The sequence below is a fragment of the Amblyomma americanum genome, chromosome 11, assembly GCF_052857255.1.
Source record: "Amblyomma americanum isolate KBUSLIRL-KWMA chromosome 11, ASM5285725v1, whole genome shotgun sequence".
Lineage (NCBI taxonomy): Eukaryota > Metazoa > Arthropoda > Arachnida > Ixodida > Ixodidae > Amblyomma > Amblyomma americanum.
In genome coordinates, this window is record NC_135507.1 from 111,799,989 (window position 1) to 111,826,744 (window position 26,756).

General features: G+C 48.2%; 1 protein-coding gene across 1 annotated transcript in view; it reads right to left on the bottom strand.

The window, feature by feature from the left end:
- The window catches only part of LOC144111247 (adhesion G-protein coupled receptor D1-like), a 204,423-nt gene that overhangs the window by 79,996 nt on the left and 97,671 nt on the right, over positions 1-26,756 (bottom strand). Inside the window, exon 6 of the mRNA XM_077644467.1 lies at positions 2,544-2,721. Coding sequence (XP_077500593.1) covers positions 2,544-2,721 — 178 coding nt within the window. The remainder of the gene's footprint in view (positions 1-2,543; positions 2,722-26,756) is intronic.

Sequence of the window (26,756 nt, forward strand, 5' to 3'; positions counted from 1 at the left end):
ATTCTAGCTGCCAGTAAAGATACGAAAACTCTGGAATTAATTGAGGCTCTTTTATATCGGAGAGAAAGTTAGCATGTGCGTCAGCGAACCATCCGTATCTTTGTATAAGGCTGAAAAGAAATTTTTAACCATTGCACTTGCATATCGATCTTGATCTGATTGTGTTCCTTGCGTCTAAGACAGCTATACAAGTGTGTGTGGTGTGCCCTGAATAAAGCAGTTGTAAGTGGTGCCTTGTCCCGCATCCTTCCTTGTGTCTGTATGTGTTCGCGCCTAGTACCTATATGTACAGTTCGTAACGCAGCGGCACCCAGGATAACCTGCAGAACGTAGTACAGCGTCTTCGTAAGCGACATGTTGGGCCCAGGTCCGCCGTGCCCACTGAAGGTGAATTCTTGCGTTGCTTCTTTTATACCCGTAAGCTGCGATGACGTCGCGGTGCGATGTATGAATGTAGTCGCTGGAATAACAGTGTCATCAAATGACGACACCCGGTCCGATGCGTTGTCGATGTGAAGTTCATTTAGATCACAGCCACAGATGTCATCGGGCCACATGTGTACAGTTCGTAACGCAGCGGCACCCAGGATAATCTACAGAACGTAGTACACCACCTTCGTAAGCGACATGTTGGGCCCGGTCCGCCGTGCCCACTGAAGGTGAATTCTTGCGTTGCTTCTTTTATACCCGTAAGCTGCGATGACGTCGCGGTGCGATGTATGAATGTAGTCGCTGGAATAACAGTGTCATCAAATGACGACACCCAGTCCGATGCGTTGTCGATGTGAAGTTCATTTCCATCGCAGCCACAGATGTCATCGGGCCACATGTGTACAGTTCGTAACGCAGCGGCTCCCAGGATAATCTGCAGAACGTAGTACAGCGTCTTCGTAAGCGACATGTTGGGCCCGGGTCCGCCGTGCCCACTGAAGGCGAATTCCTGCGTTGCTTCTTTTATACCCGTAAGCTCCGATGACGTCGCGGTGCAATGTATGAATGTAGTCGCTGGAATAACAGTGTCATCAAATGACGACGCCCAGTCCGATGCGTTGTCGATGTGAAGTTGATTTCCATCGCAGCCAAAGATGTTATCGGGCCTCACGTGTACAGTTCGTAACGCAGCGGAACCCAGGATACCCAGGAGCAGTACGGTAGGGTCTAAAAATTAACATGCAGAAAACCAAAGTAATGTTCAACAGTCTAGCTCAGGATAAACAGCAGTTCACAATTGGCAACGAGGTGCTGGAAGTGGTGAAGGAATAAATCTACTTAGGGCAGGTAGTGACAGCTGATCCGGATCATGAGAGGGAAATAACTAGAAGAATAAAATGGGTGGAGCGCGTATGGCAGGTTCTCTCAGATCATGAATTGCAGTTTACCAAAATACCTCAAGAGAAAAGTATACAACAGTTGTATCTTACCAGTACTTACCTACGGGGCAGAAATGTGAGGCCAACGAAAAACGTTCAACTCAAATTAAGGACAACGCAGCGAGCTATGGAAAGGAAAATGATAGGTGTAAAGTTAATAGACCGAAAACGGGCAAGGTGGGTGAGGGAACAAATGCAGGTTAATGACATCGTAGCCGAAATCAAGAGGAAGAAATGGGCTTGGCCAGGGCATGTGATGCGTAGGCAAGATAACCGGCGGGGCTTACGAGTAACAGAGTGGATTCCAAGAGAAGGCAAGCGTAACAAGGGGCGGCAGAAAGCTAGGTGGGCGGATGAGATCAGGAAGTTTGCTGGTATACGGTAGGCACAGCTGGCAAAAGGCAAAGTTAATTAGAGATACATGGGAGAGGCCTTTGCCCTGCAGTGGGCGTAGTCAGGCTAATGATGATGGTGAGTGCTTGGTATCTAAAAAACCCGTTTCGTCGAGACAAGGGACTCGAAGGAATGTGATGCGACAATTCACTAAAAATGTCGCAAGCACCTCCGGCGTTTCTCTTTAGATAAAATAACGATTCCTGCCCAGCGTGCTTAGTAGTGTGACGACCAACTGCAGATGTGTGCTGTGGTGACTTCTCTGTCTGTCCTTGGGTCTGCGCTAAACCTTTGGTAGTGAGTGTGACGATGAGGGTTACAGTGTGACTGTTTGTTCACGTAGCTGCATGGGGGTAGCCACTGCGCGAGCGACTGCAGATGACCGACCTGTGCAGTGAAGACATATGTTGCGCCTTGGCTTAGGTTTCGCAGTTTGTAACATAATGCCCTCCCTTTCTCCTCATCATCTTCTTCCTCTGACCTGCGTTGTAGGCTCTGTATTCCGTCTCAAGCTCACCCTGCTACGTCTTGCCGCCTGCCCCACTCTCTTGCTTTCTCCGCTGAGCGGCGTGGCAAATCCTGAAGTGCTTCCCATTATAATTTAAAGGTGCCAAAAACCACACATATACGAGAGAAGTGAACGGGACAGGCGCTCTGTCCCGTTCCCTTCTCTCGTGTGTGTGTTACAATGACCAACTAGCCCTTATGCCTCCCGTGAACAGCTGTCCCTTACGGAAGGAGCCACCGGCCAGTGCGGGCCCTGAGAGACGAAGCCCTGACCTGGTCTTCAGTGGTGATCCTGAACGTCACGATGAACACGCCCAGCATGATGGTGGCCACGGAGAAGCAGACGTAGAGGCCGCGGCTGCGCTGGTGCTCGGCAGCCACGCCGCTGGCCCACGACAGCACGGTGCTCGACACCAGGATCAGGGAGGCCCACTTGGTCGACACCTGCGTCCTGCAGCGAAGCCAGCCGCAGTTGAGCCTCGGCGTGGTCCAGACCGGAGTTTTTCCGGCAAAAAGAGGGCCTCAGCTTGCCTGAGTCCCCGTTTGAGGGAATTTTAACTACGCCCCCCAGAAGCGGCACTCTGGGACGAAATGGGATGACGCTGTCCTTTCAGCTTGCCTCGCCATTGAGGTGTGCACCGCGTCGATTTCGAACAGCGGCGGCGTGGCGGTCGTTTCTAGTCGGCAGCGGCGGCGTCGGCGGCGCGGCGCCTGGTATTCATCGGCGGCGGCGCAAGCGGCGTGGAAAGCTAAACCACTAATTTAAAAAGCTATTTTCCTACAGCCTCATTTGCTAAACTGGTTCAAATTTTAGAGCTTTTCGTGCTAACTGCGGAGAGGACAGAGTACAGAGGGGTTGAAGGGTGAGAGAAATGCAAAATGTTCTCTAAATCTTTGTTTCTTCAGGCGCTATATTTAAAAAAAAATAGGAACATATCTCAAGGGCGTATGTTGACTGTGTTTGTATATTTCTTGCTCCAGGAATGTGCAGAACCTTTCTTGTTTTCTGCGTCGTAGACGAAATTGTTTTCTGTTTTTGCTATGCCTCTGTTAAATTTTTCCATTGTGCGCAGTAAGCCAATTAATCTATAGTTGCTAAGCCGGCACTGAGGCACGTGACACTCGATATGTTAATCGTACTTCCACTTGTTCTGAATGAGATAGTGTTGATACATTATTCTTTACGTGAAAAGCGTAGACCTCTTCGATGACCAACTTTCGCTTGGTTCAGCCCTTTACCAGGCAACCAATCAGCAGATGTTATAACACAAACATTTTCAACTGGACAGTTTGTGAAATCACTTCTTTTGAATATTAATCACTATTTGTTTAAAGTAACTTTTCTTTTAACGGCAGTTTTCGAGAATAAGATAAAAACAATTAAATACTTTTTTTTGCAGCAGGCGAACATTTTTCCAGCGGAGATATGTTATGATGCCTTGGTGCCGTTTTCGGACATATCGCCGATTCCATCCGCAGCCACAGTGCCCATGACCCTCAACTCGTGATTCCGATGTTCCGAGACCGTTTTACTCGTTGTAAAAAAATAGTTTTGAGGGAAGGCAATGGGGCAATAATTGTCTCACTTATCTCGGTCGACACCCGAACTGCGCTGTAAAGCAAGGGATAAACGAGGGACTAAGAGAAGAAAGGAGGAAGAGGTGCCGTAGTGGAGGGCTCCGGAATAATTCCGAGCAGCTGAGGATCTTTAACGTGCACTGACATCGCACAGCACACGGACGCCTTTTGCGTTTCGCCTCCATCGAAACGCGGCCGCCGCGGTCGGGTTCGAACCCGCGTACTCCGGCTCAGTACACCCGCGCCATGTTGCGCTTTTGAAGAAGTTTCGGAATCCCACGTTGCGTTGTCTCGTAACGATACGCATGCGCAGACCCGCGGAGAGCAAGGTTGCTTTTGTTTGTTTTGTGTTGCTTCATTGCTCAACTCCTTCACATGATTATCTGCCTCAGGCAGGGAATTAAACAACACAAAACAAAATCTCAAATGCGGCTATATTTGGAGGGAAATATATATATTTATTCATATTTAGAGGGCGCGCCGATCGCGCCGAGTGAAAACAGCGGCGCAGCGAGGACAATCGGCGGCGGCGCGCCGATTGCCCTCGGCGCACACCTCTATTTGCAGGGTGGAGACAACCGTGTCGTCAGAGTGACATTCTATCGTTTTCAGCGAGATAGCGCTAAAATTCCCACTCACTGATTTCGGCAATGCTGAAGCCTGCTTGTGAAGACGACCTGCCGCGGTGGGCAGGTGGCAACCTTTGTGCATACAGGGTGTTCCGTATTTATCTTTCCGGGGTGTAACAAATTCTCCTGCGCAAACCGCTGGTCTGCATTTTTTGATAAATAATTTAAAATCCAAAACGAGAACATAAAAATTGGCAAGTTGTAACGGATTCATCCTAAAGCAGCGCGATACATAGGACGAAGTGGAAGAAGCAAGAGACGACACGAGCGCTAGTTGCTCATTGCCACCAATCATCGTGTCTCTTTCTTCGGCTGGCCGCCACGTAACATTTGGTGGAGCATGGAAGCTTCGTGACCCTCATTGTTCTCCTCTTCCCGTTTTTTCAGGCCAACCTCTCTGCCTTTGAAGCCAATAAACCCTCTCTCTTGGTGGAGCTTGCGGGGTATCATCGACATCCTGGTCCGGAGAGTTTCGGCGTCCTGCGTCAGCCGTGGTCGTCGGCCGTGAGCTCTTGGCCTGCGTCGCTCGGCTGTGCCCCAGCCTTTCAGACCCGAACTGACCTCGCTGTCGTTTTCCCCGCCCCCACTCAGACCACTCAAAACGACGAACGGAACCCGACGAAGGACCTGACCTATCGACCCCACTGACCCGAGACGGCGCTTACATTTGAAGACACCGTTTTCCTGCCCAGGCAGTTCGGCGCGTCCTGGGGCCTCGACCGTCGGCTCTTGGCAACCTGCGGCCCGGAAGCTTCGTGGACTAGGAATCATTCAGCCATCTCATTCATCGTGGTGGCCAGCACCTCACCCCTTTCTCGTCCCTGTTCAACCATCCTCTTAAGCCCGTAACCACTTCGCGCGCCTCTTTGTCACAGATCGGGACGATCGCTCGGTGGCCCCGGGTAGTGTGACGAAGAAGACGACGAACTGTGCAGTGGCGAGGGCAGGAGCGCTCGCGCTACGCCAGCAGCCCTTAAATCATCTCATTGCCATCGATCATCGTGTCTCTGTCATCGGCTGGCCGCCGCGTAACAATATAGGCGCCGAAACACAACAATCAATACCAAAAAACACCATAAAATCGCGATAGCCCCTAAAAACCGTACGCGCGCGCAGCGGGAGGTTAATCGCATCATTTTAACAGAGCCAGCCACTGATCCTAAACATGACAAGCTCCACCTATTACCCGGTCGCCATCACATACCCCGAGAGCGCGAGTCTCTTTTTCGACGAGATGATAGAAGGCGAAGCGACACATGTGTCTGACTGCTGTCTTATCAGAAATGCTTCAAATAATTCCCTGCAGGTCCAATCTGGGTGACTGAAGAAGATATTAGTCTTGTACAACTGGGGGAAACAATATTTACACTTCCCGCAATGCACAGAAATGTTAGACGAAACTGCGCCTTCCACTCGTCTGCGGTGTTCTAACAGGCGCTCGTCTATACAGCGGCCTGTTTGGCCGATGTGCGTCTTACCGCAAGAAGCGGGATGGAATATACCACTCCGGTGTACCAGTCGACGAGCAATTTTTTTTTTGTGAGGAATCATGCACCTGTTATTTGCTTGGACGTCGCGGCACTCGAGCTTCCTTACTGCACTGCAGACACTGCTCAGCTTATTTTAAGCAGTCAAAGCCACTTTCACCCCGTATCTCGCCCTTACCTTCTTCAACCGGTGTGACATTGCATGTATGCACGAAATCCCCACTGTTCTTGTTAACGCACCGTCTTTTTCTTTTGCGAGACTTTTGACGAGGGAATTCTGTACACCACATTGGTCCTGCAAGCCACATACGGCATTTGATGTTTTATCGGGCAACGGGTTTTTTTTCTTTTTTGAAGCAACATTAAGAGCCATACACATTTTTCCGAGTTTATCAGGTGCAGTAAGCACAACTCGGATCTTACCTTTCTGCTGCACATTCATTGGTGGTGTGTCAGCTGTGGTGTACAGAATGTCCCTGTCATGCGGGAATTGCTACATCGGCTAAACTGGCCGTTGTATCAGTGTTCGACTTATGGAGCACAAGCTGGCTGTCGAGGGACTATAAGGTTCAGGACACTCGGCGGCACATTTCAAACGTTGTAAGGAACGCGAAATACTGGTAGCCTTCCTCATTCAGATGCAATGACAGTTGTGTGCAAGCAACCCGTCGTTATCTTTGTCATCCAAAGAATTGCATGTCTTGAGCCAGAAGTTGCCGTTGCACATGCGCTTTAGGGTGTGATCTATTGTACATGTTTGCCTATATATTGAATGTGTCTGTCTGGAATAAAACCAGTTGATGTCTAGCGTTCGTGGTGTCCGTCTCTCTTCAGTCCTTGCCTTTAGCGCTACTTACCATGTGCTTTGAATCTAAAGATCACCAACTAGCCCAGCAGCCCGCTTTAAAAGGTGAAATGATGGTAGTAAAATTTCGGATTGAGTGCCGAAAATACGAACACAGGCCGGGGGATAAAACTCCACAGCGCTTTCATTGTAGACCGCTTCGGAAAGTCGGCGACTGCGTGCAGTCTGGCCGGATGTATGCCGTCTTTGGATACGACGGGATCGAGTATAGTCAGTTGGCGAGCGCCGAAGTGGCATTCTTCAAATTGAGCTGCAGTCCCTGCGGTGGTGAAGCAGGCCAACACTTGGCGCAGGCGAGTGAGATGTGTGGTGAAGTCGGCCGAGAACACGACGATGTCGTCTAGGTAGCAAAGTTGTAAGAACGTTTTGGTGGCATTTGGGTTTCATATTAAATTCATATAATTCGTCAGGCGTGACGAAAGTTGTTTTTTCATGGTCGCATTCGGCCATGGAAATGGGCCAATATTTACAGCGCACCTAATCAAGGGTGCCTTCAACTCGTGTCGAATCCCAGACGTCCTTTGGGGTTATCGTGTTCAGGAGGCGATTATCCACGCAAAATATGATGCAACTGTCTATCTTTCGAACCAGCGATGCAAAGTGGGATGGAGCTGCCTTTCTTTCGAACCAGCACAGCCGCCGATACCGTGGGCTGTTGGACGGCTTTGTAATCCCGCGCTCTATCGTCCTTCACTTGCTCGGTAACGACATGACTCTCCGTTGATGATACGCGACATGGTCGCTGTCGTAGGTGTGGATGGGATCGATACTGTGACTGACATTTGAAGGATCACCCAGCGAGGATTGGTACGCATGAAAAGAGGAAAGAAAGAGGTGCAAGAGGTCGAACAGATGATGTCACGGCAGGGTAAGTGCTAGGGGTGACTGGAATGGGAACGTCGAGCGATGGAGGGGGGAACGGCGTCACGTTCGTTGTAGACTTGCAGGAGGTCAGCCAGTGCGACGTGCCCAAGGCATATGCAATAGATCGGAGTCACACAAGATTGTTGTGTTTAGTGGCGCATAAGCATCTAAGGCTAAGGTCAAGGTATGTGTTCTGCAAAATTTTATGAAAGGAGAAAAAGAAAGGTGGTGCAGAGGGGAATTCATACCACCTAGCGATGACATATGAACAAAATTTTTGGAAATGGTTGCCAGTACAGGCTTTAAAGAAGGTCGAGAAACCTCAGCGACCATCCTTGCCTTGGCAATGATCTCGAGGCTCCGGAAACATGAAATACAGTCCTCAGCCTTCCTGTCAGTAATGAGAAAGTCGCTGAAATGCATCATCAAATTAATCGAAGCACTTGGTTAGAATTTCAATTTTTTTTTAAAAACCTGCTAACGCAAAATTTAATGAGTTTGTTTAGCAAGTAAACAATGAAGTTTTAACATGATATAACTTATATAGGATCCTTGCTTCCTTTAAGAAACTGAAAACAAATAAAATTTCCACAAGCGAATTGTTCCCTAGCAGCAAGGTGGGATGGAAAGGGATGTGTTCATTGTAAAATAGATTTGGTGTTGGGTTTAGTGGCGCATAATCATCTGAGGCTATGCCAAGCTCAAGGCATAGGAAAACTTTTTTTTTTGCAGAAGTTTGCAAAAATACGGAAAATATCGCTGGCGTAATGGGCCTAATAAGTTAGTTCGTACAACGTACTAGTGAGGGGAGACTATATTTTTAGAAATGCCTAGTAGTAGAAGCTCTAAAGAAGGTCGGGTAACCTCAGCGGATATCGCTGGCTGGGCAAGAATCTCGCGGCTTCAAACCAATTAAAGACCTCAGCCTTCTTCTTAGGAACGAGAAAGCGGCTGAGGTGCACAAAAAAAATTAAGCAAAGCAGTGGGTACGAGTTTAGAGTTGGTCAAGAAAACCTGCTTCTCTTAGTAAGGCACTCAAGTAACACTTGTTGCTGGGCTAGTTGGTGCATAGCTCTATGTACAAACGTTAGAGCAAAATAAGACACATGCACAAGAAAGGTGGACAAGACAACGCGCGTTGTCTTGTCCACCTTTCTTGTGAATCTGTCTTATTTTGCGCTAACGTTTGTACATAGATCTTAGTAAGACAGATCAACAATTGCATTGTCCCCTCAAAATTGTTGGGTGAAAAGGAATGCATTCGTTATAAAATTGAGTAACGTACTTTTCCAGTTTCGCCATTGAGAATAAAATGTAATTAACTAAGTTCATGTCCATATATTTCACAGACAGGTGTCTCTTGTTTTGCCAGTAGGAAATTCTGTGTAAGGTGTGTATGTCCAAACCGGAGGCGGCATAAAATTAATGCTATCGAACTTTCCTGGTGCTACAAGTTTTTCATTCACCCAGTATGGGGTTTACGAAGTGCAGTTTGCTATTTACTTCACTGTCCCAGGTTTCATGCCATTTAGCCGTCAACTTTTTGTGGATTAATTTTGTGCAGTCTCTGAGTGCAGTCATTTTGTGCAGTCTCCGGCTGACTTTCTTGATTTCACGACTGGGAGCTTGTGCAGCTCTTGAATCAGCTCTTTCCTTCCCGCCTACTCCAACATGGCTTGGCATCGAGCAAAATTTTATCATATTGCCGCCAACGCTGAATAGAACGACGAAGATATCCGAGGAACGCAGCGACTCCCGTTTTGTTTTTTTTCAAGCGAAGTTTATTGGCTCAGGGCATAAAGGTTATGAAATCAGAGATGAGTAGGATGCTTAAATAAACGAAAAAAAGGTGGGCTGATCTAAAGAAATCAAGTAGTGAACGATGGTATGGACCCTGTGTCCAGGCAATATAGGAATACGGATTGTCCGGTGAGGGACCCACCGCCGCCAGGAGCCGAATTCTCGTCGGCTTCAGCGCCGGGCACACCCACAAAAGGTGGTGGATATCCGTTCTTCGGAGGACCAGCTTTCGCTGTTGAACCGGGCAAGAGCGGCGGCAAGAGCCAATCGGCTCCTGGAATGAGGGCCCACCCAAACATTCTATGCACTAAACGTTTTTTCTCTCTCTCTCTCCCCCATTTTGAGGTATTTTTCCCCTCCCTGCTCTCAGTTGGTGCGAAATTGAGACATTTTACCTGCGTTGTATTCTATTTCGCGCATGAAGGCATTGTCCCGTCTTCGCTCTCCTAGCTAACAGGTTCCCTATCGTCTGTCAGCCTATACCTATATTGTCAGCCTATACCTATATTATAATCTGTCAGCCTATATTACTATTTTTTTCCCGAAAATGCTCCTGTTTCTAGCAATTGTAGAAGGAAGGCAGATTGGGCGACTTGGTGTCCCATGGAGACAAGAAAATTTAAGCAACGCTAGACAACTGGACCAGAAAGAGGAGGAGAAGGAGGAGTTGTGACTATTTCGGTGTTGTGCATTGTTGCTTATTGCTGACGCCAGTCCAGGCAGTGAAGAAGACAGCGAAGGAAGGCTTAGAAAAGAAACATTTTATTGGGCTGACCAGAGGCCACAATGAACTGAATGACTCGGCGGCGGCGAAAGCAACAAGCGTGCTCTGCGGTCGTCGAGCAGAATGCCCGCCGCTCTCGGCCGTGCTCAATTTAAAGCTGATAGCGAGCATTAGAGATACGGCGTGCAAAGTTACAACATTCGGGAACAACGTAGAATCGGCTGCGCCTGGATGCGATCAATCAGGATAAATCTAGTCGCGTCTTGAATCAGAAAACAAAGCTAAAAAGCAGAGCGTCGGCAGCTTTTAAGTTTGAACAAACCAACGGTACAAATTAAAAGGTAAAAGAGCCGCGATTTCAGGACAGGACCTAAGACGAGGTGGACAGGACAAGCGGTAACTAGCAATCGACGTTTATTATGAAGAAACACATAGCAGCAAAACATTGCGTCTGCGCGTGAAAAGCCTTGGAATAATAAGAAACACAAGAATAACACGTGGTAAAATCACAGATGACAACAGAAAAACAACCGTAAACTGGTGACACAACTATCACTTGTTAATGAAAAACCGGGTCTTCTTATCTAGGAGAGCCAGAGAAGGCTCACTTACACAGGTGTCAAGGTCAAGTTTGCGCATGTGTGCTGCTTCTAAAATCTCCCGCTCAATTCTAGACTTTCCCCCTCCTACGATAATTGTTTGAAAGCTTGGGGTAACCATAGCATTCGCTGCAATGTCAGGGGAAATTAGCTCCAGAGAGAGGAAATGCTGCCGCAGCCTATCATTGATACATTGGCCAGTTTGGCCAACGTAAACTCTACCATACTGTAGCAAACTGCTACACCACATCAGTGGAGCAATGCACGTACTGGCTCTCGTGCTTAGTGGTTGGTGCAAGCGGCGCTGCACGGATCGTCCGCCACACGCCTGCAAAGTTGAGACAACTTGCAGGGGGCGGAGAACACACAAGACGGATTCCCTGCTTAGCAGCCACCTTCTACAGATTATGTGCCATTTTATGCACACAGGGCGTAACCTCTAGCTGGCCATTGTCAAGGGGGGCCGCTTGCTTCCGCCCGCGCGTCTTGTCCCGCAGCTTCCACATCAGCGATTCAGCCACTGCCTGGAGGGGGGGGGGGGGGGTGGAAAGCCGGCCTGTTCCAACTTATTAACCAGGGCCTGGAAGCCTTCCGCAGTTTTGTGTTGGCACGACTTTAACAGGGCTGACCTCGTAAATGTCAACGCGACGCTTCTCTTTAGTAGTTTCGAGTGTGACGATGAGAACGGTAAAATGGCCTTCCTTGGACGCGGCACATACGCCGAGCACACATGTTCACTGACTTGAAAAGAAAGCTGCAAGTCTAAAAACTGGATGGTCAGCGCATGCTGCTGTAAAGAGTAAAATTTAAGGACTGGGAGTATTGCTTGAAATTTTCCAGTACTTCCCCGGCGACACTGTCACGAATCGCTTCGCGGTCAACATTAATCAGCACTAAGAAATCATCTACATATCTAAGCACGTTTTTGACACCGACGTTGGTGGCGTCAAGCTGAAGCTCAAGCTGGCGGTCAAACCTAGCCATGAATATTTCACATAGAATGGGCGCAACACACGAACCAATGCAGATGCCCCGCTTCTGGATGTACAAGTTTGTTTCAAATTTTACAATGGTAGAGCAAAGGTAAAACCTCAAAAGTTCTGAAAAAACTTTCTTTGGATACACCACAAAGGTTTTGAAAAGGCACTGCACCGGACAGATCGATTAATTCGTTGACCGCGCGAAAAAGTTCGTCATGCGGAACGGTGTAAAACAGCCCTTCAATGTTTATCGAAATGCGAAAATTGGCACCCAGGTCTCTTCCTTGCAGCACAGCTACCACATCTGCCAACACTGAACCTTGTATGGGTCTTCGGGCGTGAGGCTGTTGAGGTGCTTCAAAAGGTATGTGCTGAGTGGTGCTTGCAAACTGCCTTTTCGGTGACTATTGTTCGTAGAGGGCACAAGGCATTATGCGTCTTAGCAGAAAAGAATATGGTCAGGGCGTCAGGCTTAATGCCCATCACTAGGCTGTGCAAGGTTTCAAGATCCATCTCTTCTAGCAGGTTCAGCTTGTTTAACTTTGAATGGTTTCAATCTAGTCTTGTTAAAGTTCTTAGTAACTGCCTGCGACGCCTTCTCGCGAAACTTTAATGGCTCATGCTGCATCCGTCCATCCGTCCGTGCGCCCATGGCCTCGGAGATTCCCCAAATGGTAGCGCGGTGTGGTGATCTCGGAGGCCATGTTGCACAATGGTAGTTCACTGCGCATGCGCAAGGTACCACCGGCGCATGCGCCACGCCCGCGCCATACTCCTCGCAGCTGTCTCGAGACCGCGTCGGGTGCCGCGCAACCTGCCTCCTAGGACTCGCTTCAGTGAAGTCTCAGAACACGGGCAAATGCAAGTGTGATGTGTGGTGTGACACAAGTGCGATGTGACACACGCATCAACACTGCGCTAAAAGCTTTCCCTTTGCCGCACTTTAAGTCAACAAAGTGCCCCACTGAATTTTTTATAAGAGAACATACCTACATCTATGACAGCGCGACTGACTAAGCTGTCCTATCCACAAGATAGCTAGATAAGAGCTGATACATTCCAGCATTGCCCAGGTCATCTGGCGATGGTGCAAACTTATCATTTTCTTTTGCATAAAACAGGGGACAAAAGTTTCCGGGACGCAAGTTCTAGGAAAAACTTTTATTGCAGCTTTACCTCGCTACCCAGTCGCCTGATATTGTGAAGAGACGGAGCATTTAGGCCTTCAATGCCTTCATACAATATCAGGCGACTAAATAGCGAGGTACATGGAGCTGCAATAAACGTCCAAGAAAGTTTTGTCCCGCGTCCCGGAAAGTTTTTTCGCCAGTAGTACATCCGAAGCATGCTCCCTAAGAGCGACGAGGTGTGTTCTTTCTTAGATTTCTTAGGCAGATAACAAATAAACAAATAGACTGTAAAGAAGAAGCTGACAAAGACCAACCAGATGACTCATGACATAGAAGATGGCCGTGCGCGTCAGCCGTATTGTTATCGCCACGAGTGTCTGTACCCAATCTGGTTGCCCTTGGACTGTTCAATAAACTCCTTTCAATAAACCCCCGCCTTACTTTTGGTGGAAATGCGGTGTTACAGCCCCGGTATTGCGCAACCGTACTCTTCTGCCACCTGCGATGCCTAACGACGTTCGACATCAAACCGTGCAAGTGGGCCCAGCTGTTACCTGCGCCGGCTGCCTTCGCCAATGGGACCCGGCTGTCTTCAGCGGAACCGATGAGCAGGATGTCGAAGATTGGCTCACGTCTTACGAGCGGGTGAGCTTTTACAACAAGTGAGATGATGCGACAGAACCAAATAATGTAATTTTTAAAGCGAAAGCTTTACTACTCCATCCAGCGAGACATTCCGGCTCGTCCCGCCGTATGCCGTATACCGTATGTAGGGAGCCGTATGTCATATGCCGTGGCCCACGATCAACCTTGAGCCGCCGTTGCCTAGCAACACCGCAGCCGCGCTCCAACAGATGGCGCCGCCATCGACGCCGCTGCCATCACCGCTCGCTCCTCCAGATGTGCTCCGCTGGGGTAAGGGCAGAGGAGGTGTCGCCTCGCAGGCGACACCTCCTATATATATATATATATATATATATATATATATATATATATATATATATATATATATATATATATATATACCAATTTGCCTTGCCTGTTAATAGCTTGACGGGGGTCGCGGTTCTGGCAGTCTTGAAGCCATAGGTAGCATAAGAGGGCTCTCGCACAGTTTCCGCCCTCGCCGTTAGATGGCGCTCTACGTCACACTTGCGGTATTACAGGACGTGCTACGTCCACCGCTATGGACGAGGGTGGCGCTGGTGAACACTCTCAAGGTTCGCTTACACGCAAAAAATAAATACCCGCGAAAGCAGCTGATTGGACAGCCGTCGCCGTAGCTCAGTTGGTAAGAGCACCGGACGCGATATTCGGAGGTCGTGGGTTCGGATCCCACCGGCGGCATGGTTGTTTCTTCTGCTGCTTTATAAGTAATTTTCTTTTAAAAAAACTAATTGATTGGCACTAGATATTAAAAAAAGAAACATTCCCCTATGCACCTTGATTTCGGTGACTGTTCGCTTCCTTAATATGTTTGTCAAACGAGCCCCTCACTTCATTTGCCTTGTCTGTTAGTAGCTTGACGGGGGTATCGGTTCTGGCAGTCTTGATGGCATAGGTAGCATAAGAGGGCTCTCGCACAGTTTCCGCCCTCGCCGTTAGAAGACGTTCTACGTCACACTTGCGGTATAACAGGACGTGCTACGTCCACCGCTTTGGACGAGGGTGGCGCTGGTGAACACTCTCAAGGTTCGCTTACACGCAAAAAATACCCACGAAAGCAGCAGATTGCACAGCCGTCGCCGTAGCTCAGTTGGTAAGAGCACCGGACGCGATATTCGGAGGTCGTGGGTTCTGATCCCACCGGCGGCATGGTTGTTTTTTCTGCTGCTTTATAAGTGATTTCCTTTTAAAAAACTGATTAGCACTACATATTAAAAAAAAGAAATTTCCTCTATGCACATTGATTTGACTGTTCGCTTCCTTAATATATATATGTATGTATGTATGTATGTATGTATGTATGTATGTATGTATGTATGTATGTATGTATGTATGTATGTATGTATGTATGTATGTATGTATGTATGTATGTATGTATGTATGTATGTATGTATGTATGTATGTATGTATGTGTGCGCGTGTGTGCGTGTGTGTGTGTGTGTGTGTGTGTGTGTGTGTGCGCTTCGCCTCAGTGTATTGTAGTCGTTAAGGAGAGCGCGAAAAAGACGCAACGACAAAACGAATCGAGGAAGAGACAACGCGCTCAAGAGATGCCAGAAGAACGCGCCGCACGACTCGAGAAGCGTCGTAACGAATATGCGGCTAGAAGAAGTCGTGCCACGTTCCGGAGTGACTCTTCAACTGCGGAAGAGACCGGTTTGAGTTCTCGAGAGCGTCTGAATGAGGCACTGCGTAGACGACGTGCCGAGGAAACGAACGTTTCGCAATTAGGGCATTGCGTAATCAGGGGGCAGAAGAGCCTTATGTCAAAATACTGGAAGATATATATAGCAACTGCACAGCTACTATAGTCTTCCATAAAGTCAACAATAAAATTCTAATAACGAAGGGCGTCAGGCAATGCCATTTGCTGATGGCATTGCCTTGCTGAGTGAATCAGGAGGTGAACTGCAAATCATGATCAATGAGCTAGACAGGCAAAGCAGAACGCTGGGTCTAAAAATTAACATGCAAAAAACCAAGATAATGTTCAACAGTCTAGCAAGGGAACAGCAGTTCACAATTGGCAGCGAGAGCCTGGAAGTTGTGAAGGAATACGTCTACTTACGGCAGGTAGTAACAGCTGATCCGGATCATGACAGGGAAATAACTACAAGGATAAGAATGGGGTGGAGCGCATATGGCAGGTTCTCTCAGATCATGAGTGGCAGTTTACCAATTTCCCTCAAGAGAAAAGTGTACAACAGCTGTATCTTACCGGTACTCATCTACGGGGCAGAAACGTGGAGGCTAACGAAAAGAGTTCGGCATAAGTTGAGAACAACGTAGCGAGCCATGGAAATAAAAATGATAGGTGTTACGTTAAGAGACCGGAAGCGGGCAGAGTGGGTGAGGGAACAAACGCGTGTAAATGACATTCAAGTCAAAATTTAATAAGAAGAAATGGGCTTGGGCAGGGCATGTAATGCGAAGGCAAGGTAACCGCTGGTCCTTAAGGGTAACGGAGTGGATTCCAAGAGAAAGTAAGCGTAGTAGGGGGCGGCAGAAGGTTAGGCGTGCGGATGAGATTAAGAAGTTTGCAGGCAAAGGGTGGATGCAGCTGGCAAAGAACAGGGTTAATTGGAGAGACATGGGAGAGGCCTTTGCCGTGCAGTGGATGTAGTAAGGCTGATGATGATGACGATGAAACCACAGCCAATTTTTAGTGCAGAAGCAATACAATGCTAGGTCTAACCGCCCGTCGCGTATGCCGTACGCCAGAGCCGGCGCTGCGCTTGGCAGGTGGTGTGACGTCAGCTCTCTCCGTTGCTGTGACGACGCGTGACGTCAGCTTGCTCCCCGCCGCAGCTAGAAGGGAGCCGCTCGTCGCGTGTGCCGTGGCCCCCGAGCCGGCGCCGCGCCTAGCAGGTGGTCTCTCCGTTGATATGACGACTTCCTCGCCTTGCGCTCGCTCCGTGGCGGCTTCACTGGGATATATAGCGGTGCGCTACGCGTTGGTTGATCAGTGTCGCCATGTAAGTTACCGACGAAGAGTCTATATCTTAATCTAGTTGCTCTACTGCTTCGGAACAGTTGAATTCTTAGGCGAAACTAAGCAAGTTTTTGCAATTCAACCAGGTTTAACCAGAGGTAAACCACAGCCAATTTTTCATCTCACACGGTTGGCTAACCTGTGGTATGGGAACCACGAGGTGGACATCCGTACTTGGACTGCTTTCAAGACAACCTTCTCCGCAGTCTTCAGTCGTCCTGCTGCCCGGAAACTTGGCGCCGAACAACGCTTGCCCGAACGGTCTCAGCAGGTAGGCGAAAGCTTCACCAGTTACATAGAACATGTCCTTGACCTATGCAAGTGTGTCAACCTCAGCATGTCAGAAGCTGACAAGATTAAACCCATTTTGAAGGGTGTTGACGACGACGGTTTTCAAATGCAATTAGCGCGCGACTTGCGCACCATTGCTGAAGTTTTTTTTTTATTCGAGAAGTGTGCCATGAGGCATAAGTTGAAAAAAGGAAAGGGGGGAAGGAATGCACGGGATTGAAAGTTAAAAGGAGTGTAGAACCGTTGCGCTGAGGTAGTCGCAGAGGTTGTTAATGAAACGGTTGTCCATTGTCCACTTCACGAAGTCACTTTCGCGGTTCCACCGCAGGCCCACCTCCCTGAGGAGCCGTTTTCTGATAGCAGCCGTCGCTGGGCACGTCCACAACAAGTGCCGCACATCACATATGTCCGGTGCAGCGCTACAGTGAGGGCACCTGTCAGGTAGTGGCAGATCTTTGGCACGCCACCGATGACGGACAGATGGTGTCAGAGCCGCCCCTGCCCGAATCCGGCGCACGGATACCTCCTCCTGCCGAGTAAGACTACGGGGGAGTGGGTGCGAACACGGAGGAATTAGAGCGCGTGTTCGCTGGCGCAGAACTTCGGAATCGGAAACGTGGGGCAGGAACGGATCTGGGGGAAGAGGGGAAGGTGGCGGATCGTCTAATGTATGAAGATGAGTCATAGCATCCGCTTGAATGTTATGTGGATCCTGGGCATGGCCGCGAATCCAGTGTATGCGCACAGGACATGGATACTTTGCGCAGAGCACATGAATAGATTGTGAAATCTGGAACGTTCGTCGAACAGCCTTAAGCTGTTTAAGGGCGGCGAGGGAGTCGGTGTAAATGTGAACTGCATTGAATGTTGGAACGAGCGGAAGGCAAACAATAGCATTGTAAATGGCTTGAAGTTCCAATGCCAGGGGAGTGCACGTATCCGCAGTATACGTCGCGCGAGAGTTGAGATGCGGATGAGATGGACTATACACAGCAGTAACTCCCCTCTCTGCAGAATGAGATGCATCCGTGTATAATATGCACCCTTCAGGCAGATACGCAGCTGTTACCGACGGGGAAACAGTAGGGCGATTGTCAGTGAGCTGGCAATAGGACCACGGTGGAAGTGTCTTTAAACGATGAAGTTTGAGAGACTGTTTTCGAGCTCTATTTGCCACCCGTTGGTCGATGATTTCACTGAGTGTATTAAGTTGGGCGAACTCCTGTAGCACAGGTATGGGTGTTAAACGAGGCAGATATGTTATGACGCGCATAGCCTCACGATTGATAGCTTCAAGGGAGTCCCACTGTCTGCGGGTGAGACGTTGAAATTGAGCCTGATATACTATCCGTGGCTGAAGGATAGAGCGCACAAGCTGGCGGGCCATATAAGCACGTGCGCCACCAGAGCGCATAGCTATGCGACGAATCAGACCTAGAGTAGCGTGAGCCGATTTACGGGTGGCTGTCAGCCACGGGGTGCCAGTCCCAGATGTATGGTTGTTGTTGTATGGGGTTTTATGGCGCATAAGCAACTATGGCTATCATGCGCCAAACACAAGGTTAGATGATGCTATGTCAAGTGTACAGAGGTTACATTATAATATATTTAAAACACTGGCTTTCTTTAGAAACTTACAAACAAGTGAAAATTCGACGAGTGTTTGCTCGCCTAAAAGCAATGCGGGATGAAATGGAATGTGTTCATTGTAAAATACCGTAAAAACTTTTTTTCTAAGTTCTTCGAGATGCGAACAAGAAATTAAAATGTGATTTACTGTGAGCTCTTCACCACACATTTCACACACAGGTTTGTCTTTTTTTGTTAATAAGAAGTTATGGGTGATGTGTGTGTGACCTATGCGTAAACGACATAAAATTACTTCGATAAAACGCTCTTTATGGTGGCATGATTTCCATTCTTTTATAATGGGCTTTATGGTATGCAGCTTGTTGTGTCCTTCATTTTCCCAAGGAGCTTGCCACTTGTCTCTTAGTCTGCTATGCACTAACTTCATGTAATCCCTAGGAGGCAAATTCACATGTTTTATTTCCATGGTTCTGGTTTGTGCAGCACACATGTCGGCTCTCTCATTGTCCTGAATGCCAACGTGACTGGGAACCCAGCACAATTTTATAACATGTTTTTGTGTTGTGACCTTTACTATATTATGTATGATGCTTCCAATCAGTGGCTCCGTGGCATTTTTAGAGTTTAATGCTGTAAGGACGCTCAGTGAATCTGTATAGATGATGCTGTTTTTGATGTTTTCAATTGTTATTTTCTGCACCGCAACACTAATAGCATAACACTCCGCGGTGAAAACTGTAGCACATGAGGGAAGTCGTACTGCATTTTCATTTTTTCCTTGTATTACTGCGCTTCCTACATGAGCATGAGTTTTTGACCCGTCAGTATAAAATGGAGTGTAATTTCTGTATTTTTCTTGTAGTGCTAGATATTCTTGTATTATCTGGTCGTGTGGTGTACAAGTTTTCCTGAGGCGTGTTAGTGTGACGTCACACACTGTGGGAAGAGTGTACCACGGTGGTAGCGCTTCGCATCTTGGGGCAATATTTTTAATTTCATTTAGTATGTTTAGTGCTTGGCATTTTTCTTCGAAGCGCAAGAGCAACGGCTTAATTGCGTGAGGCTTGTTGTTGAAGAGTATTCTGGATGGGCATTTCGTGACGATTGAGTAACAGAGATGTTTGGGGTGAGAAAGGATTTTGAGGATGTATGTACAAGTTAGTGCAGTTCTTCGATTTTCTAAGGAAGGTTCATTCGTTTCCACATACAGACTTGCTATTGGTGAAGTTCTGTAAGCACCAGAAGACAACCTTAAACCAAGATTGTGGATAGGATCTAGTCGTTTTATGTAGGACGGTCTTGCTGAGCCATATACTATGCACCCATAGTCTAACTTAGAGCGAACCAGAGAACGATATACATGTAATAGGCATGCCCTATCAGATCCCCAGCGTTTTCTTGACAGTAGTTTTAGCACATTGAGGGCTTGGGAAGCTTTTTTCTTTAAGGTGTTTATATGTGGCAAGAAAGTGAGCTTTTTATCGAAAGTTATCCCTAGAAATTTATGCTCTTGTTTGACAGGTAATTGGGTTTGGTTTAGATATATTGTGGGGTTGGCCTGTAGGCCTCGTCTCAAAGAGAACCGAACCGCTACTGTTTTCTGAGGGGAAAATCTAAATCCGTTTCTATCTGCCCAGGTAGCCAGTTTATTTATTGTTATTTGTATCTGTCGCTCACAGGTGGGTATGCTGGATGACGTGCATGCTATTTGGAGGTCGTCTACGTAAACAGAGTACATTATGGATTTTGGGATTACTTTTCCTATTGAGTTCATTTTGATGATGAATAAGGTCGTGCTGAGGATGCACCCCTGGGGTACGCCAGTTTCTTGTGTAAAAGTGTTGGAGAAGGTTGCACCTAGGCGGACTCGGAACGTGCGGTTGGTTAGGAAGTCATTCAAACAGCTCAGCATCCTGCCGCGGATACCTAGGTCCGCTAGGTCACGGAGGATACCGAACCTCCACGTGGTATCGTAAGCCTTCTCCATGTCGAAGAAGACCCCGATACAGTGCTGGTTGTGGATGAACGCTTCCCGAACTGTGTTCTCAAAGCGAACGATGTGATCGGTTGTGGAACATGTCTTTTTAAAACCGCACTGGTGTATATCTAAAAGTTGCCGGGACTGAAGTATGAAGGTTAGTCTGATGTTTAGAATGCTTTCGAATGATTTTGCTATACAGCTAGTGAGTGCTATTGGCCTGTAACTGGTGGGAGTAGTTGGTGGCTTGCCAGGTTTTAGGAAGGGTACTATGATTGCTTCTTTCCGTGCTTGGGGGATTTCTCCACTCATCCATATTTTATTGAAAAATTTTAGAAGAGCCTCTATGGCAGTCTCAGAGAGGTGAGCAAGCATGACATAATGTATATTGTCTGGGCCTGGTGCTGTCATTTTACCGGATGTTAGTACTGTGTTTAGTTCCTGCATTGTAATAACCTGATTGTAGTCTTCGTGTATGCATGTTCCAAAGGGAAGTTTTTGTTTTTCTACTATTGTTTTGTGCTTTTGAAATGTTTGTGTATAGTTGGATGAGCTTGAAACTGTGGAAAAATGCTCACCCAATATGTTGGCCTGTTCTTCTAATGTTGTTTGAGTACCGGGTGTTGTTAGCATTGGAAATGTGAATGGAGTAAAATTTCCAGTGAATTTCCGCACCTGCTCCCACATTTTCTTGGATGTTATTGAGCTGTTTATGGAGGATATGTACTGTTGCCATGATGCCCTTTCTGTGTTGCGTCTGATGTATCGTGCTTTGGCTCTAGCCCTTTTGAAGATGAGCAAGTTTCCTGCAGTGGGATATCTGCGAAGGTTGCCCCAAGCCTTGTTTTGCTGCTTTTTAGCCGATGAGCATTCGTTTGACCACCAAACTTTATGTGTTTTTCGTGCAATTTCAGACGTTTGTGGGATGGCTTCTATTGCTGCAGATATTAAGCATGTGACAAATTTTTCATTTAGTTCTTCTATAGTAAGGGTTTCGGCATATTCTTTTTCTAGTGTGGCCTTCGTTCTGAAAAGTGCCCAATCGGCGAGGTGAATTTTCCATCGCCGTGGCTTCGTAGGCATGATGGATGTAGCTGATGTTAGCTTTAAAACTGTAGGTAAGTGATCACTTCCCCGAGGGTCGTCTAAAACATCCCAAATAAAATCATTAAAAACCGATGGTGATGCAAACGCTAAATCTAGGCAGGTCATTTTTCCAGAGCTGGGGCAGCAGTACGTTGCTTTTCCAGTGTTCATTAAACATATGCTATTTGAAAGAATAAAATCCTCGATGAGCTGACCCCTGGAATCAGTATGCTCACTTCCCCAGAATGAGGAGTGTGCGTTAAAATCCCCAATTATGACATGGCTCAGGCAACGGTCCCAGAAGTTCTTCTAGGTCATGCTTAGTAATTGTGTTGTGTGGTGGTATGTACACAGAACATATTGTTATTGTTTTATGGCTAATGATGTTTACTGCGACCGCTTCTAAGTTCGTCTTTAATGATACCTCTCTTGCAGGGACATCGCTTTGCGTAATGATAGCGACGCCTCCTGAGAGTCGGCTAGCTTGTTCTCGGTCTTTCCGGAAAATATTATATTTCTTTAAGATGTTTGTGTGCTGTGGCCCAAGGTTCGTTTCTTGCAGGCACACAGCTGTAGGTGCCATTGTTTTGAGCATATCGGTTATGTCTGTGTAGTTTCTGTGTAGACCTCTACAGTTCCATTGTATTAGATATGCCATTGTGATAAGTTGGGGATTGGGGAAAGTCACTTATTTTCAGGAGCAGTGATTCGTGGTTTCCCTTTTTTCTCTAGGGAGTCTCGCCGCCGCTGCAGCGGTGGCGAACTAGGAGTTGTATCCATCGCCACTTTCGTGGCGCCGGATTTCTGCGGAGATTCCGCGGATGCGTGTATTTTAGATGTCCGCGGACTTTCGCTGACATCCATCTCCTCCACGGTGGACGTGGAGGATGCTTCTTGGTTGCGATGGCCCGTGGCCTTCGCATTCGTCTTTTTTGCTGGCACCGCTGAACCAGGCCCTGCTCCAGCGGCAGAGTCTTTTGGGCCAGTAGTTGCCTTCTTATAGGGGTGGGGCGACAGGTCCAGTTCAGCATAGCTGTTCTGGGTGTCTATCGCCGAGGATGCCACTGCTGAAAGTAGGGCCTGAGGGCCTCCGGCGAGGATCGCGTGGTCTTCCCGCGAAATTTTCAGCCCTGTGGACTGTGTCATTGACTTCTGTGGTGGGGACTTGGTTGTCGACCCCAGGTCCTTCGGATCGACCTGTGTGCCGACAGAAACCGAGGGCGGCGGCGGTCCCCGCGTCACCGCTTCGGAGTATGTCCCTTTCTGTTGGAAAGAGACGCGTTTTTTTGCTTCAAAGTAGGACAGGTTTTCTGTGGTCTTCAAAGTTATGATTTGTTTTTCTGTTTTCCAAACTGGGCACGACCTGGAGTACGCGCCATGTGCGGCATTGCAGTTGATGCATTTTGGAGTGCGTTCGCATCATTCTTCTGTATGTGCGTCTTCTGCGCATGTGACACACGTGGGTTTGCCCCGGGAAGCCAACATGCTGTGTCCAAAGCGCTGGCACTTGAAACATCGTCTCGGATTTGGTATGTATGGGCGGACTTTACAATGGAGGTATGCGGCGTGGATGGAATCAGGGAGAGTTGTACTATTGAAAGTCAGGACGATGTGTTTTGTCTTGATTTCAGCATTATTTCTCCGGATGGTTATTCGTCGGGCTGCTATTACTCCTTGTTCAGCTAGTTCTTCTTCCATTTCCGGATCCGTACTCTGTAGGAGTTCATATTCAGATATGACGCCCTTTGAGTGGTTCAGGGTGCGGTGCGGGGTTACCTGTACGCTCATTTCTCCAAGATTCTGTAAAGACATCAGTTTCGCGCTCTGTTCTTTTGTGTTTATTTCTACAAGGAGATCTCCGGTTCGCTGCTTTTTTGCTTTGTAGTTTTTGCCTACACAGCTTTTTAGGGTGTTGGCGATGACAAATGCAGACAGGTTGGCTACCGGTTCATCAGTGTTTGAGTGAACCATGAAAAACTTCGGAAACGTTTCTGGTTTCTGTGGCATCAATTGTTTCGCATCGGTGCGACTCCTTTTTGGGAGCCGATCAGATTTTTTTGAAAATTTTTCCATACGGCATGTACTGGCTAAGGGTTCCAAATACTTTGTCGCCTCTGATTCACCCTTATACACAGAGGAAGGTCCCGGGTCTCCCCCCCTGGTAGACAGACGAGGAGCCCATCGGCCGAGGATTGACCACTTCCTCGACCGCCACCGTTCAAGGTTTCTTCCCTCTACCTTTCAACCTATCGCCACGGTACGGATGACAGCTTCGGTATGGGGGCTAAGGGTCCGTGGTGGCGCCAAGCACCAACACCTCGTTACACAAGGTGCCCTTGCGGGCCAGATGTATGGAGGAGAAGACCAAGAATACGAACAGTTTCTACCTGAGGAATCAGAGAATTATGTACCGTAAAATTTAAAGGGGGAGCTTTCCGTAAGGCGGCTTTATTTCCAATTCGAATGAAACATGATTTAGTAGGAGAGAGTGTTAGACCCAGAGGTGGGAGGCGAGATGTCAATACATCCAGCGCGTGTTGAAGGACCGACTGATGAATAGACGCATCTTGACAACACCACAAAATGATATCATCGGCATATGCAAGCATGCGGATAGAAGGGATGGTCTCTAGGGCTCGAACAAGAGGAATTAAAGCCACATTAAATAATGTCGGGGCGAGAACGGAACCCTGCGGCACTCCTCTATTGGAAGTAAAGTTACCAAAGGGCTTTCCGAATAAACGCAAGCTGAAGGTTCGATTTGCTAAAAAGGCGTGAATGGAGAGGAGGAACCGGTGAGGGAGACCAAGAGTTTGAAGGGAGGCAAGAATGGCAGAGTGAAGGATGTTATCATATGCCTTTGTTATGTCTGTAGCGATTACGGTTCGTACAAGGTGACTCTGTGGAGAGTGGTCAAGCACGTCAGCAGCCAAAGTAGCAAGGCCGTCCTCCGTCCCAATTTGTGGGCGGAAACCAATTTGGGAATCTTGGTAACAATCATGGGATTCCAGCCACCATGATAAGCGTGCGGCTAGAATGTTTTCATAAAGCTTGCAGATGGTAGGGGTAAGGGAAATTGGACGAAGAGCCGAGAGAGATACTGGAGGCTGACCTGACTTGGGTATTGGAACCACAATAGAATGCTTCCAGTCTCCCGGCATGACGCCAGAAAGCCACACTTCGTTAAAAGTATGTGACATTCCGTGTGTGCTACGAGGATCCACGTTCGACGGCGCGGCATAGACGGAGACCCGTGACAGCGGCATCATCAATTACCCAGCCATGCTCTTTGAGTGACGACCAGAAAAACCGGTCCCGCCGCCGCCCCGGGGAAACAGGCTTTATCCTCCCCAATTTCCGGTTACATTCCAGGACAAGGGAGCTGTCAGCGGGCCAGAGCGCGCCGTACCACAGCCGACGCTATGCGAAACCGCGAAGACGACATTTTTTCCCTCCCCCCCCTTTGTCGTGGGCTATCGCCGGGAAGGCACCCACAGCTTCCCAGAAGGGCCGCGACGGACACCTGTCATGGCGGACAGGCAGTACTCGCCAAGAATGTGGAAAGACAGGCGCTAGTGAATTAGCTCCGAAGAGAGAGCCTGTGTATACTCTCACTTGAGAGAGAGTGGTGGCGTTTTGTTGTTTATTTAGTCTGTATTGTTAACAGACTCTGGGGTCGAGGCTAAGCCCAGCCCAAGGGGTGGTCCCCATCTCGCATGTTATTTTGGATTGGAGAATTGATGCTTTGGGCGGGCCACTGGAAATGACCGCCCTTAGTCCTTTGTTAATCAAGTGCTTAAAAGCACATGTAAACGGATGCAGTCCAGTCTGAGCTGGGGCTCCATGCTTAGCATGTAATGTGATGCTACTTAGGCACTAACCTGCCCGGTCGATGAGTAAAGTAGCGCAAAGTTTGTTCTTTTGTAAATTCAGTTCTGCTTTTTCCAGTTTAACTCTCTGTATATGTATGTTGTAAAATTATGCTCTGCTGTCATCATCTACAAGCTCGCCTCCTGTTCATCTTCCAAGCCGAACGACACTAGAGGAAGGGTTTGTGAACCATCCTCGAAGAAACGGACGACTATTGAAATTCTACTGCAAGCACGCTCAGGACGACATCGTTCGCCAAGAGGGCCTTCAGCGCCGAAGCCCGTCGGCGTGCAGCTTCTGCCAGCAACCGCTCGAGCCCAACTCCGGAGCCACTCCATCGCCCCCATGAAGTCGTCGGCACGTAAGCTCGGACGCCCCAGCCTCTGATGTATAATCTTAATCATGTGTAATTATTGAATATACCTGTTTGTTTAAACTGAGCCATACGGTGTCTCTTTGCCTCTCCGTCCCGTGTGGACCTGCGCATTATGGGGGTCATCACACTGGTGTCAGAAGTGGGGTCTCAAAAGCAAATGTCCTCTGAATGCTGTGACATTCATGACTTCAAAATTGTAATCAAAAGGGAATCACGGGACTGATTGTGGGACTTTTACCCCCATTTGAGAGGCTTGAGGCACTGGAGGGCTTGAAAAAAAAAATGACTGTATCTGAGGGAGCTCCCACTCCACAGCCGTCGTTCGGAGCAAGCATGCTGGCATTAGGAAGCGTCATTCCGACGTTTACGGGAGATAAGACAGAGGTTCCAATCTGCGATTTCGCACAGCCGTCGCTCGGAGCAAGCATGCTGGCATTAGGAAGCGTCATTCCGACGTTTACGGGAGATAAGACAGGGGTTCCAATCTGCGATTTCTTTTCCATGCTAGAAGAGATTGGGAAAATGGGGGGATGGTCCGATGCTCAAATGCTGGGAATGGCGAGGTGTAAGATGGCAGGAGCTGCTCATGATTTTGCATGGCGAGACGAAAAAGTAAAATCCACAAAATCATTTGCGGAATTTAAGAAGCTCGCGTTTGAGCATTTCGACACTGAACCACGTCACGTGCGGGTACAGAGGTTCCGTGACGCCGAACAGAAGGTAGGGGAGGACGTGCGAACATTTGCGTCGCGGCTTCAGCGCCTAGCACGCGATACGTTAAGCAGGGAGGAGGAAGGAGACCAGCTAAGGAAGAAATACGCGGAGGAACTACTTAAAGAGGAAATGACCGCTTTGTTCGTGGCTGGTCTGCAAGACCCCGTGCGCCGGTTCGTGCTCTCGCGCAAGCCGAGCAATTTCGACCAAGCCGTGGAGGCCACATTGGATGAGGAACGAAATGAGGCGTTAACGACAGCCGCAGCG